This window comes from Schistocerca nitens, chromosome 7 (genome assembly GCF_023898315.1).
Source record: "Schistocerca nitens isolate TAMUIC-IGC-003100 chromosome 7, iqSchNite1.1, whole genome shotgun sequence".
Lineage (NCBI taxonomy): Eukaryota > Metazoa > Arthropoda > Insecta > Orthoptera > Acrididae > Schistocerca > Schistocerca nitens.
The window spans coordinates 514243098-514258367 of record NC_064620.1 but is presented as its reverse complement, the minus strand read 5'-3'; the positions used below and the strand labels follow the sequence as shown (position 1 = coordinate 514258367).

The 15270-nt window shown below is 42.6% G+C and overlaps 1 protein-coding gene across 1 annotated transcript in view; it reads right to left on the bottom strand.

Annotated features, from left to right (window-relative positions):
- Positions 1-15270, bottom strand: part of LOC126195714 (uncharacterized) — a 586112-nt gene that overhangs the window by 242855 nt on the left and 327987 nt on the right. Inside the window, exons 4-5 of the mRNA XM_049934342.1 lie at positions 11062-11252; positions 10883-10944 (exon numbers count right to left, since the gene is read on the bottom strand). Coding sequence (XP_049790299.1) covers positions 10883-10944; positions 11062-11252 — 253 coding nt within the window. The remainder of the gene's footprint in view (positions 1-10882; positions 10945-11061; positions 11253-15270) is intronic.

Sequence of the window (15270 nt, the reverse complement as noted above, 5' to 3'; positions counted from 1 at the left end):
TGGGTGTGTGTGTTGTTCTTAGCATACGTTAGTTTAAGTAGTGTGTAAGTCTAGGGACCGATGAACTCAGCAGTTTCGTCCCTCAGGAATTCACACACATTTGAACATTTTTGAACGAAAGGTTTACGAAACAAACTTTCAGTGACTTTCAATGGCCGTCTCTGTGTCAGAGAATCTACCAATGGAAGAGCATACTACTTTCAGTAATAAACAAAAGCAATTTAGGCAGATGTTGCTGGAGGTGAACAGACATTGATAGTCTATTCCCAGGAAGTCTGAAAGAGAAGATACTTCGTTGTTTTAAATGAATCTGATGTTTCGTAGTGTAGTCTAATAGTGTCTCACTTGTAGAGTGCCGTAACGTACTGTAATACGCTCCCACGCCTTGACAAGGTACAATTTCTGGAACATTTACTGTGGAAGCACGTGGCAACAGCAAGACGTCAGATTTTACTAACATAATACAGCATAACCGGAGTTTCCGTAGGTGCTTGACAGAACATAACAATAATAACAAATAGGAAAGCATTTCCTAATTTACTACAAAATTATATTTATTTGGCCACAAGCGGGCTTTCGGTGTGGTGTCACTGCCAGACACCACACTTGCTAGGTGGTAGCTTAAATCGGCCGCGGTCCATTAGTACATGTCGGACCCGCGTGTCGCCACTGTGTGATCGCAGACCGAGCGCCACCACACGGCAGGTCTCGAGAGACGTACGAGAACTCGCCCCAGTTGTACGACGACGTTGCTAGCGACTATACGGACGAAGCCATTTCTCTCATTTGCCGAGAGACAGTTAGAATAGCCTTCAGCTAAGTTAATGGCTACGACTTAGCAAGGCGCCATTAGCCTTAAATAGCTTGTATATAAAGAGTCACTTGTATCGCCACAATCTCCAGATGTCTCATCAAGAACGATGTATACAAGGATGTATTAAAAGTTAAGTATATTCCAAAGATACGTATTTTCTTTATCACATTCATTAAGTCTCCTGTTTCAGACCTCACTCCATCCTTCGTGAGTTAGCGCGTGCATCTTGGCCGCCTCTTTCAATTAGTGTGCGTAGTGTTGGCAAGTCTGCCGACACTACATTCGGCTTCTTAGGCCACCTTCACGTGACAACTGGACGTCAAAAACTCAGATAAAAATGACGTACGATTTACATAGCTATTATTAGTGCAAAAGGTACAAAAATTGTGTATAGTGTTTACAAAGGACAAACATTAATTTTTTTGTTGTCACATAGACATGATTACATTAACGGAAGAAGGAGGGATACATTTAACTGGTGATAAATAATCAACAGTGGTTACAAAACCTTGTGCAAAATCCCCTATGTTGCTAACAATTCGGATAAACTTTCAAAAAAGTTAACATTTCAGATAACCCTGCAAAAAATTTAAAATCTCGCAACTACACACCTGCATTTTATAATACCAGCATCATTTCAAAACATTTTTTCAATAGGAAAGACAAACTGCAGCCATTAGCACAGAGTGGTGTGTATAAAATTATGCGCAAGCAGTGTGAAAGAGTATTGAGTAGCCAGTCACACAGAGCTGTGACAATTAGAGTATTTGAACCTGAGAGAAGATGGAGATTAAGGAAGAAAGATTTTACATTTGCTGATAATCTTTTAACAGAAAACCATTCATATAATTTCTACTGTAAAGTTCTATATTTTGTTAACAAAAAAAAAGATACTTATGGAAATACCGGAAATCAAACACATAACACAGAATACCAGCTTACTATTAAATGGTCAGACTCAGTTTCCTTTTTCCACTTGGTTAACTTAATTTCTCCTTATAAATAGTAGATACAATTGTAAGTTCATTTATTTCTCTTCAGTTGTTAAATGTATCTCCACTTTTTTAAATAATTTACTTGTACGTGACAAAAAATGTAATGTTTTTCCTATACGGACACTCTTTGAAATTTTTTCTATCTTCTGTGCAAATAATATTTGTGTAAGTCGCAGCTCACGTTTGTCTGTATTCTTGACAGTTGTCACCTGACGATGGTCTACGAAGCCGAAAGCGGTTCGTGAGGAAGTAAATATAATTTTTCGGAACATCACGAAGTGTTTTCCTGTGTAATATTAATATAACATAACTTCCGACATATAAACAATGGACAATGAAAATTCTTATTAACGCTTTAAAGAATCTATATAGAATCTTAAAAACCAATTTCAGTTCACCAACGAAGGAGTAATTTAGCTGTTCAAAAAAAAAAAAAAAAAAATGGCTCTGAGCACTACGGGACTTAACTTCTGCGGTCATCAGTTCCCTAGAACTTAGAACTACTTAAACCTAACTAACCTAAGGACATCACACACATCCATGCCCGAGGCAGGATTCGAACCTGCGACTGTTGCGGTCTCGCGGTTCCAGACTGTAGCGTCTAGAACCGCTCGGCCACTCCGGCCGGCTTTTAGCTGTTAAGTTTAGAATACTTCAGGACTTTTGTGGGTGAACTTCATGATCACAGACAGCATTATACAAGACAATGAATTACGCTTCTCCTGGCAGAGATAAACGCCGTCCTTTACTTTTCCGACTCAACGGCGAGCTTTCTGACTCACGTCTAATGTAAAGATTTAACTATTCTTTTATGTGAACATATACCCAAGGTCAGGGAACACTTGACTGTGGCAGTTAAGGAGGGCTGTTTACAGGAAAATAAATTTTGGTTTTCCAATGTAGTACGTCCATCTTTTAATAGTACAGCTTGGTTGCATGAAGTGAAGAAGGCATAAAAAGGTCGAAATATCAGTGACAGAAGCCCGGCCGATCAGGGCAAACCAGGCGAGAGGAAGGAAAGGCTTGCTCTGAGATAAAGCAAAAAGGGTAGCGTAACTAATTGCATACTACTCACGAAACGCAAGGATACGTATTCGAGTTCTGTCTTTTATATTATGCTTGTGAGTAGAGAAATTTCGCCATTGATGCATGTTGCCTAGTTTTTTTTCCATATATTCGTTTCTTCATTGATTCTCTGGATAACTTCCTCGCTTCTCGTCTAATCAGATCATACAATTTTCAACATCCTTCTATAGCTCATCATTCTGTTGTTTTCTAGTTTTTGAATAAAACATGAATGTGAGTTGTCTCATCACGAATTAGTTCATATTGAACTGCTAATAATGGATTACACATAAAGTGAATTAAAGGTAATTTAAGACTGGTTGCTGCTTTACATTGTAAATATTGTGTTTTAGTTGCGTCTTTTAAGGTTTTTACTGTCTGTTGTCAACTTCGTAACCAGTTGCACAGATATAATAACGACGGCTTCATTGTAGCCACACACCGAATCCACAACTTTCTGACGTTATACAGGGTGAAAAGTATTTAAACCGACAAACTCTGGGAGGTTGTAGGGGACATCAAAACAAATATTTTTCCCTAGTGTCATTTTTTCCTATGAGGATTATTTAAGCCAGTGGAGGCCATATTAAGCTCTACAGTTGTTAGAGGCCGTATTCCGATCTTCCGTTGTTAGAGGGGGTATTACGCTCTTCAGTTGTAGGCAACTGCTGTGCACCAGTGCAGTAGTGCATTGTCTCTGTTTACTAATGGATCCCTACACCTGGAGTGAGTACACTGATATGGTTGGTGCGTACTACGTAACGCACGCAACGGACGAGCTGCACAGCGGGTTTATCAACAAAAATATCCTAATCGCCGTATTCCGCATCGTACGACCTTTGCTGCTGTGTACCAACGTGTGCGTGAGACCGGGTTATTTAGCAGATTACCTGGACAGGGACGCCGTCACACAGTACGAACGCTGCAATTTGAGGAAGCTGTCTTGCAGCATGCCGAGCGGGATCCTTCAATCAGCACTTGTGCAATTGCACGTAACATGGGGACGAATCAGACGAATGTAAGAACAGTCCTTCGAGAGCAATTGTTACGTCCATTTCACTTACAGCGTGTCCGCTACCTGCAACCAGTAGATTATTCACCCAGAGCACAGTTTTCGCAGTGTTACCTGGAACAGTATGAAATGCATCCTACATATTCATCCTCTATTTATCTACCGATGAATCAACGTTCGGGTGTGATGGAGTCTTCAGCATGCACAATTCGCATGTTTGGAGTGAGGATAGCCCACATGCCACAGTTACTAGCGCTCATCAAGTGCGGTTCTTCGTTAATGTGTGGGTCGGTGTTGTCGGGGACTGTTTAATTGGGTTGTATCTGCTACCTAGGCCATTAAATGGCAGGCACTATTACAATTTTCTCTCCAGAGCATTGCCAGAATTGCTCCCTACAAGATAACGCATATGGCCCCAACATGACGGGGCGCCGGCACATTTCAGTCGTCGTGTGCGTCGATTCCTGGACCGACGGTTCCAAGAAACGTGGATTGGCAGAGGTGGTCCTGTACCATGGCCTGCTCGATCCCCAGATATGTCCCCTCTGGAGTTTTTTGTGTGGGGAGAGATGCGCAACCTTGTTCACGCAACTCTTGTTGCATCAGAAGAGGATCTGGTTGCCCGGATAGTAGCAGCAGCGGGAACAATTCAGGATACTCCTGTGGTTTTTGCCCATGTCAGACAGAACATGATCCGACGGTGTAACCTTTGTTTATGTGTCAATGGAGGCATTTTTGAAAATCTACTGTAATTGAAATTGGGTTGTGTTAATGTGTTGTCTCTTGGTCATAAAAAAATGGAAAAGTGGTTGTTGGTTTAATTAATTTGCCGCCAGATAAATCTTCCTCTACCGGTTTAAATACTCCTCATAGGTAAAAATGACATTAGGTTAAAATATTTGTTTTGATGTCCCCTACAACCTCCCAGAGTTTGTCGGTTTAAATACTTTTCACCCTGTATATTGCGCTGAAGGCCCTTCTATTAAAATGAACCAATAAAATACGGCAAAGAAGTATAACGTTGGAAGACTTGCTATCAAGTCTTCGAATGAAGCACTAGTGAAACGATTGAATTCACGACATCCAGTATATGACATTTTAATTTATTTGGAGAGATGCATATGGGGCCTGAAGATGGCACAGTGAAATGCTGAAACTGGTAGCCTTCAAAATAAAATAAAATAACATCTTCAGTTACATGGCTGTTGGAGAATTACTGTCATTGAGCGTTACTTAACCAGCCGATGTCACCGGTCCATGATGGAGCAACAAAGATTTCTATTAAAATGCCTCCCCTGTATAGGAATATACACATTGAATGTACCAGTACGGATTGTTAACACATGGTTGACGACGTATCGAAGTTTCGAACTGGCCTAATGGTAAGGCGACCGCTTGCAATAAGCGGGAAACCCGGGTTTGACTCCTGGTGCGGCACAAATTTTCACTGTCGTCTTTCCATTATACAGCTTCTGGTTGTCCATATTCGCAACTGCGAATACATGTCATGTATTTCATAACGGCTGTAGTCGCCGCAGTGGCTGCTTCTTCGGACTTGCATGCATGACCGAAGGATCTTTGCATCTTATTTCTGAACAACAGAGGCACTGCAAGTATCGAAATGAGGTTAGGAGATCAAGAAGGAAGTTTCGGATTAAAAAAGGTGCAAGACAAAGGTGTGGTGTTTCAGACTTATTGGTCAATTATACAGGGCGGTCCATTGATAGTGACCGGTCCAAATATCTCACGAAATAAGCATCAAACGAAAAAACTACAAAGAACGAAATTCGTCTAGCTTGAAGGGGGAAACCAGATGGCGCTATGGTTGGCTCGCTAGATGGCGCTGCCATAGGACAAACGGATGTCAACTGCGTTTTTTTAAAAATAGGAAACCCCATTTTTAATTACATATTCGTGTAGTACGTAAAGAAATATGGATGTTTTAGTTGGACCACTTTTTACGCTTTGCGATGGATGGCGCTGTAATATCACAAACGTATAAGTACGTGGTATCACGTAACATCCGCCAGTGCGGACGGTATTTGCTTCGTGATACATTACCCGTGTTAAAATGGACCGTTTACCAATTGCGGAAAAGGTCGATATCGTGTTGATGTATGGCTATTGTGATCAAAATGCCCAACGGGCGTGAGCTATGTATGCCGCTCGGTATCCTGGACGACATCATCCAAGTGTCCGGACCGTTCGCCGGATAGTTACGGTTTTTTAAGGAAACAGGAAGTGTTCAGCCACATGTGTAACGAATCGGGAATATCAAAAACGTCGGTGTTGAGAATGCTACATCAACATCGATTGTACCCGTACCGTATTTCTATGCACCAGGAATTGCATGGCGACGACTTGGAACGTCGTGTACAGTTCTGCCACTGGGCACAAGAGAAATTACGGGACGATGACAGATTTTTTGCACGCGTCCTATTTAGCGACGAAGCGTCATTCACCAACAGCGGTAACGTAAACCGGCATAATATGCGCTATTGGGCAATGCTAAATCCACTATGGCTACGACAAGTGGAACATCAGCGACCTTGGCGAGTTAATGGTTGGAGCGGCATTATGGGAGGAAGGATAATTGGCCCCCATTTTATCGATGGCAATCTAAATGGTGCAATGTATGATGATTTCCTACGTAATGTTCTACTGATGTTAGTACAAGATGTTTCACTGCATGACGGAATGGCGATGTACTTCCAACATGATGGATGTCCGGCACATAGCTCGCGTGCGGTTGAAGCGGTATTGGATAGCATATTTCATGACAGGTGGATTGGTCGTCGGAGCACTATACCATGGCCCGCACGTTCACCGGATCTGACGTCCAGGGTTTCTTTCTGTGGGGAAAGTTGAAAGATATTTTCTATCCTGATCCACCGACAACAGCTGACAACATGCGTCAGCGCATTGTCAATGCATGTGCGAACATTATGGAAGGCGAACTACTCGCTGTTGAGAGGAATGTCGTTACACGTATTGCCAAATGCATTGAGGTTGACGGACATCATTTTGAGCATTTATTGCATTAGTATGGTATTTACAGGTAATCACTCTGTAACAGCATGCGTTCTCAGAAATGATAAGTTCACAAAGGTACATGCATCACATTGGAACAACCGAAATAAAATGTTCAAACGTACCTACGTTCTGTATTTTAATTTAAAAACCTACCTGTTACCAACTGTTCGTCTAAAATTGTGAGCCATATGTTTGTGACTATTACAGCGCCATGTATCACAAAGCGAAAAAAGTGGTCCAACTAAAACATTCATATTTCTTTACGTACTACACGAATATGTAATAAAAAATTAGGGTTCCTATTTAAAATAAACGCAGTTGATATCCGTTTGACCTATGGCAGCGGTATCTAGCGGGCCTACCATAGCGCCATCTGGTTTCCCCCTTCAAGCTAGACACGTTTCGTTCTTTGTAGTTTTTTCGTTTGACGCTTATTTCGTGAGATATTTGGCCCGGTCACGATCAATGGACCACCCTGTACATCGAAGAAGCAATGACGGAATCGCTGATAACATTGTTATCATCAGTGAAAGTGAAGAAGTGCAGGATGCGATGAACTGAAAGAAAAGTCTAATGAGTACAGAATACTGAATGAGAGTAAACAAAAGATAGGCGAAAGTAATGAGAAGTAGCAGAAATGAGAATAGCGATAAGCGTAACATCAGAATTGATGATCACGAAGTAGACGAAGTTAAGGAATTCTGCTATCTCTAATGCAAAGTAACAGTTGGTGGTCGAAGCAAGCGAGAGTAACAATGCAAAGAGGGCATTACTGGCCAGGAGAAATCTCCTAGCATCAAATACTGGCCTTAATCTGACGCAGAAATTTCTGAGATTTAACTGTTGGAGCACAGCATTGTGTGGAAGTGAATCTGTTGGATTTCGGCCCATGGGGGCATTTAAAGTGTATGGCGTATACACAATGCATTGACAATTGTTATATCTTACGGAGGCCTCTAAGGAACACTTGGACACGATCCGAAGGAGCCAAGTGTACCTGAAAGAGTGAGCCATTCAGTGTGAAGAGAGGCTGAAGGGTGTAGCACGATGTGTGGTAACTACATGCTGCACTGCCTATGTAAACTACACTTATGCTCATAAATTAAGGATAGTTGCAGAATGTAGTGCCACTCAACGTGGCACTACACAAAACTGGCGCTAATAGCATAGGCACATAGGGGACACAGATCTGTAAGTCCACAGTATTGGTGATAAGTTGAGAACACCGTCACGAAACACATGTGCTACAAAACGCCACTGTTTCCTGCGCATGTGCTCCGACATCAGTATGGGATATGATCATCATGCACACGTCCACAGGCCGCACAACGGGTTGGCATACTCTGGATAGGGTGGTCGATCAGCTGCTGGGGTATAGTCTCCCATTCATGCACCAGTACCTGTCGGAGCTTCTGAAGTGTCGTATCGGTTTGAAGACGTGCAGCGATACGTCGACCGAGAGAATCCCAGACGTTCTCGATGGGGTTTAGGTCTGGAGAACAGGCAGGCCACTCCATTCGCCTGATATCTTCTGTTTCAAGGTACTCCTCCACGATGGCAGCTGGGTGGGGCCGTGTGTTATCCATCAGGAGGAAGGTGGGACCCACTGCACCCCTGAAAAGGCGGAAATACTGGTGCAAAATGACGTCCCAATACAGCTGACCTGTTGCATTTCCTGTGTCAAAGACATGCAGGGGTGTACGTGCACCAATCATAATCCCACCCCAGACCATCAAACCAAGACCTCCAAACAGGTCCCTTTCAAGGACATTAAGGGGATGGTATCTGGTTCCTGGTTCACGCCAGATGAAAACCCGGCGAGAATCACTGTTCAGACTATATCTGGACTCGTCCGTGAACATAACCTGGGACCACTGTTCCAATGACCATGTACTGTGTTCTTGACACCAGGCTTTACGGACTCTCCTGTGACCAGGGGTCAGTGGAATACACCTTGCAGGTCTCCGGGCGAATAAACCATGTCAGCTCAGTCGTGTGTAGGCTGTGTGTCCGGAGACAGCTGTTTCACTGGCTGCGGAAAGGTCCCGAGCAAGGCTAGCTGCAGTACTCCATGGTTGTCTGCGGGCACCGATGGTGAGAAATCGGTCTTCTTGTGGTGTTGCACACTGTGGACGTCCCGTAGTGTAGCGCCTGGACACGTTTCCTGTCTGCTGGAATCGTTGCCATAATCCTGAGATCACACTTTGTGGCACGCGGAGGGCCCGTGCTACGACCTGCCTCCAGTCGCCCTAGTATTCCACCTCTCATAACGCCATCAATATGTGTTCTTCGAGCCATTTTCAACACAGTCACCATTAGCACGTCTTAAGACTTCTGCACACGTACTCGCTGCACTGTACTCTGACATGGACCAAGCGTATGTGGACGGCTGCCAGCGCCACCGTGTGAAGACCGCAGTTCAGATGCACCGCATGGTGATACCACGATGTGATTTAAACCCGCAAACCGCCCACCAGAGCGTTGTTTCACCATGTATCAGCATTATCCTTAATTTATGAGCGTGAGTGTAGTTTTACGTAAGAGGCAGATGAGAATGAGAGGACAGATGGGCCAATATCTGAACAGGTACTTGTTTTCCGGACATGTTACACGAACTTTCCTTGTACTTTTGAGCAATACTATCTCTTGGAGGAATACGTGTCACTTTTTTTTTAACCCCTGTATGTGTAGCTTGGGAGGAACATTATGAGAAGAAGAGTAAAGAAGGAAAATTTCAGACGCCGTCGTGTACGAGAGGTGGAGTGCTTTCCTCCTAACAAGGGGAGGCCGCCAATTGTGAAATTCAGATTCGATTCATACTGCGCATAATAAAAGCTCATGGCCAGAGGTGAAATGTGGCAAAGCACCAAGATGCACTTCTCAGCCGTTGTCGAGAAAATCGGCAGTTAAAAGAAACCGTTGCCGTGAAATACTCTCTACGATTAATAATGTTCTACAGCGTCGTGGCGCAGCGGTAAGCGCTCGGGTTCGTAATCCGAAGGTCTCCGGATCAAATCTCGCGCCATGCATTTTTTATTAGTTTTTTGTAATTCAAATATATATATATATATATATATATATATATATATATATATATATATATACTATTAATGAATAGCTTATGCATGTTGGTGAAGGCGGATCGCTCTCCAATTGTACCGCCTCCATTTTTCCGTTTGTTTAACAGGGTGTACCAAAGCTCTCCCGTCCGCACTGATTTTCGACGATGTTATAAGTTGCGCTAGGGACCGCATCTACCTTCTTTCGAAGTTAGCAGGCAACTAAGTTGTTATGCGGCTGCTCGTTTCGGCCCATTCAACATCTGTCCTTCAAGTGTAACGAGCGAGTAACGGAGTTTATATTTCATACCTGCCACAGCAAATTTGTGTTCGTGGGGTCTCTGTTCTAATCCGAACGTTTGACTTACGCTATACGTATTCGTTTCGGAATATCGTTTCTACGTCTTCCGTTAACTATACGTGGTTAACATTATGAAGACAATAACATTTGTGAAATACAACTTTGTTTGCGGAAAACGTAATGATGTTCGAAGTCGCCAGTTTTTCCACGAGAAACGACTTTCAACAACTTATTATATGCATAATTGTTGCAACTGATTACCGGGAATTATATATATATATTACAAAAAACAAATACCAAAAAAAAAGGTTGCAGGGCGCGAGATTCGATCCGGCGACCTTCGGATTACGAACCCGAGCGCTTACCGCTGCGCCACGACGATGTAGAACATTGTTAATCGTAGAGAGCATTTCACCGCAACGGTTTCTTTTAACTGTCGATTTTCTCGACAACGGCTGAGAAGTGCATCTTGGTGCTTTGCCACATTACACCTCTGGCCATGAGCTATTATTATGCGCAGTATGAATCGAATCTGAATTTCACAATTGGCGGCCTCCCCTTGTAAGTCGAGTGACGCAGACACGGGCTGGAGGGATTACGTACCTTCTTGTTGACGGAGCGGATGAGATCTGCGGCAGTGAAGGCGGGAACGGGAGGCGGCGGGGGCGGCGGCGCCGGCTGCTGCGGGGCGGCGGCGGCGGTGGACGCAGAGGCGGAGGCGGTGGAGGCGGGGCCGGCGGAGGCGGCGGCGGCGGCGCCGGGCGCGGGGGCGGCGGCGTGTCCGCCGTGCGGCGAGGGCAGCTGCGACGTGGAGGCGACGTCGCCGACGGCCACCCACGTGGAGCAGGAGCGCGACGCGGGCTCGAGGCGCGCGTGCGTCGCGTCGCCCCACAGCGCCAGCTCCGACACGGCGCAGCGCGCGGCCGCCGTGCCCTGCGGCGACGGCAGCTGGCTGATGTCGCTCGTGCTGAAGCTGCCGGCAGAGCGGGCCAGGGCACCGGGTCAACAGAGCTTCCCCATCCAGAAACAAACAGCGTTGTTTTCCATATTAATATTCGTGTCTGTTGTAATGGATAAAGGTGCCTTCTATCTTCGCCATGTTAAACTGCCGTTTCCAATCTACGAGGCGTGTTTTTTTAAGGGGCTCCGGAACGCCCTATACTTGCAATGTTAAAATAACGCTTATAAATTACATCTTTCCTCACAAAGTATTTGAGGTAGGAAGTTGAACTTTTTACAGATTATTTATTGGAATATGGGCTACACCTTAACACAGGGATTTTACAAAATTTTAGTTCAGTTATTAAAGATGATTTTTTTTCAATTGTAATGAAAATTCACAACATTTTTTGCAATTTTTTATTTATATATTCAAAAATATACGGTTTTTTGGAAAAAGGCTGTGTTAAATTATGCAGAAGGTACTGTGTAACATTTACTGAAAGTTTGAAACAAATATGTTTGGAAGATCCTTAGAAAACATGTAATTAGTATGAGAAAATAAAAGTTTTGGGAATCGAGCGACAAAGATTGGATTAACTTTTTAGTGCATTCCAGGTCCATAGGATGGATTATCTTCATCCTCTGCAAACTCCTCCTCCAGCTTCCTCTTGTTCCTCCTCCTGTTTACTCTTGCTTGTATTTCTAGACTCTTTACAGCCCTGTCTGCAGCCCGAAGGCGTTCCTTGTCTAAAGCAAGCATCGCTCGTACCATGTTAGAACCTATCTTCATTCCCATATTTCTAAATACCTTTGGCTTTCCAACATTTCTCCTTTTCTTAAAAGCCTTCAGAGGATTTCTAATAACTTTACTTTTACTCATTATTATACTTCAACAAAACAGAGACTCAAGAAACAGAATTAATTACGAATATTTTCGAGATAACGACAGAGTAAATAAACATGAAACAATCGACAATCACACCAGCGATATATATTGAACCATCACAGGTTAGCCACAACACATACTTTATCTCACATCACTAAAATGTACCTGATGAACACGGACGTTAATAATAACACTATTTGACAGCAGTTTAACAGCGCCACAGTGGGTCACGCCCATGTAGAACACATTTCAAAAAAAATTTAAAAATAGTTGTAGTATTCGGAATTGAATAAATTATATATCTATTAAAAGGTAATAGTATGCAGATTCAGAAAACGCAAAAAAATAAAAATTGAACTTTTAATGATTTTGAGCCTTTCCGGAGCCCCTTAAAGTAAGGTCTGTTTCGTTGTAGACAGTAGTAGTTCGCGAGCATACCGCAACGAGCGCGTGCGTCGTGTACCGGCTAGAGGGCCTGTATACAGAGAGAGTGGCCATAGGTGAAGTTGCCCGTGATTGGTTGATTAGCTTTGGCGCCATTTTTCTGCAAAACGTCTCTCGCGCTTCCTGTGTCAACACCGACTCAAAGGAAGGCCTCGGCGCTTGTTGGTGACGTCGCATCAGCTAGGCACAGCGAACGCCAAGTCTGTTGCAGGCAGAAACGCCTGGGCGTGCTTATCACTATAAATCTCTTATTTTTGGACAAAATGTTTGGTATTGTTTTGGATTCAGCAGTTTTATTTAGGTGAAAGACTTTCTTACTATCGTAAAGCTACAAATGAAGATCATAGTTCTGTATTACTGAATCCTGTCGAAACAAACGTAGATCAATATGAGAAGATGCTTTGTCCCATTGCAAGCTTCGGAAATTTTACATTCAAGTAACTATATTTACTTGATCCATTTTGCTATCGAAACTTACCTCAACCCCCTTACAATGAACTCGTTTCTTATATTTGTTTTCATTTGACATCGTCACTGGAAATGTGAACTAATTTACATGTGTAAATGTCCAACTGTTGCCAGTCATTAGATTACAGTCGTTTTCAACGAAAGGAATTCTAAACAGGAAACAAAATAGCTTCATACATCGAAAATACTGCTGAGCTTAAACTTTTTTAAACATGCACATAAATATTCCCTTCTTACAAATGAAAGAAGAAACTTCATAGGATAAAAAAATTTATTTGATAAAAGAAGTATCTCTCTTTTGCCTCTTCTTCTGTCCCCCACGCCATCCCCAAACGTGTACAATCGCAAGATATTTCATTAACATTCAGTGCTCCTCACCCCATAGTCAACCAAGATACCTAAAGAAGAGCACCAATATGTTCACAGTTTCTTGTAAAAGCAAGCCAGTACAAACGTAACTTCCTCAGATTTACAAATAAGGTAAAGAAGCACGAATTCTGTTGCTGCTGGACCATGAAGTTGTTTTTGTATGTCAATGCTTAAAACAGGTGGAAATTTAAGTTCAGGAGTACACTATTTGTTTAGAAGTGTAATGAATTGCACAATTAATTGATTGCAGAAATCTCTCAGAACAATGTGTGTTGGTCAACTACCGCCAATAGTTTCACGTTTTCCTGTGTCAGAGAAGGAGATACCACCATTATGAGTATGCCTGCAACAGACCTGGAGTTGGCCGTGCCTAGCTGACGTGACGTCACGAACAAGCGCCGAGGCCTTCCTTTGAGTCGGTGTTGGCTATGTTCGCCGTGCTGTTGAGTGGAATTGAAGTTCAGAGGATTTTGGAAACGTTTAAAAGGTATTTGAATTATTGAGAGACTTGTTATGCGTTGTGCATGCATGTTCGAGTTAGTTGTATATCGTTTTTAGTACGAAATTAGCGTTTGCGTGCATACTGGTAGCATCACAAGCTTTTCTGAAGCCAATATCTGACAGTCCTTGCTGGAAACGGGAAGTTCCTGTAATTGTTGTGCCATGCTCATTCGACTTTATAGCGTCAAACTTAATTTCGTTCCGAATCAGAACACTACGCATTATTTCGGTTTCAGTATTATTGCCTGACTGTTGACGCAGGCAAGCTGTAAGCACGTTTTCCGCAGTTGTCGTGGTTGCTGAAACATTAATCGTAGTAAATAATTGTAGGTATTCTTGAAGACAGTTTTTAATAGGCCTACTTAGTATGGGGTAGAAGGGATACGGTAGTTTTCGTTATATTTGGTCGTTATTACAGTAGACTACATTTAACATTACCTGATTTTTGTAATCTTTTTCGTTTGTTATCTACTAGAGGTATTCAGTATATATATATATATATATATATATATATATATATATATATATATATATATATATATATGTGTGTGTGTGTGTGAAAGAAAGTCGTAAGCAGTTGCAGTTGTTTACTTGTGAGATGCAAAAAGTTTGAAGACCTGACAAGAAGTACTAATACGTCTCACTTCTGACTAATACAGGTACGTTAAATCTTTAGCGTTATACACTTCCGATACAAAACAAATGCTATACACTATATTTTTTTTATTTACGTTACTTTAATTGCAATATGTCTAGTAAACGAACTTTAAAGGAGATAAATGCAAGTAACGAATAATTTTTACAGCCCCTGTATCAGATTTTCCTGTGCTGTACGTAGTGGGCTACTATGAGTATATTATAGCTGTAAAGAAAGGCATTTAACGAATGATTTCGCCATATTGTCTTGTGCTTTTGATTCGGTGAGTGTGTACTCCACTACTCCACTACTGGCCATTCAAAAGTCCCGCCCGCAGTTTGGCAGAAAAATGGCCGCCGTATCGTCCGGTTGGCCACTCTCTCCCTATACAGCCTCTCTAGTACCGACCAAGCCCCTACCACGCCGTAGCGGGAAGCGAGGCAACTGTCCCCCAATTGAAGCAGCTGATCGCCGCCATTTGCAGGAATGAATCCTAGTACCAGGGTTGTCATTTCACGTATATGAGACGCAACAAGAGCAAATTGAAGCACAAATTAAACACATGTTTGTTTAAAAAAAGTACTGAGTATTCGAGTCTATTTTAAAAGTATACTTAAATGATTGAAGTTTCCTAATTTCCGAAATACGTCTGCATAGAGACGCGAAATTTAAGAATGTAAAGCTCTTTCCTGACAAGGTGGAGCGAGTTTACATCGAGTTATTTGCATTAGATAATTACATGAA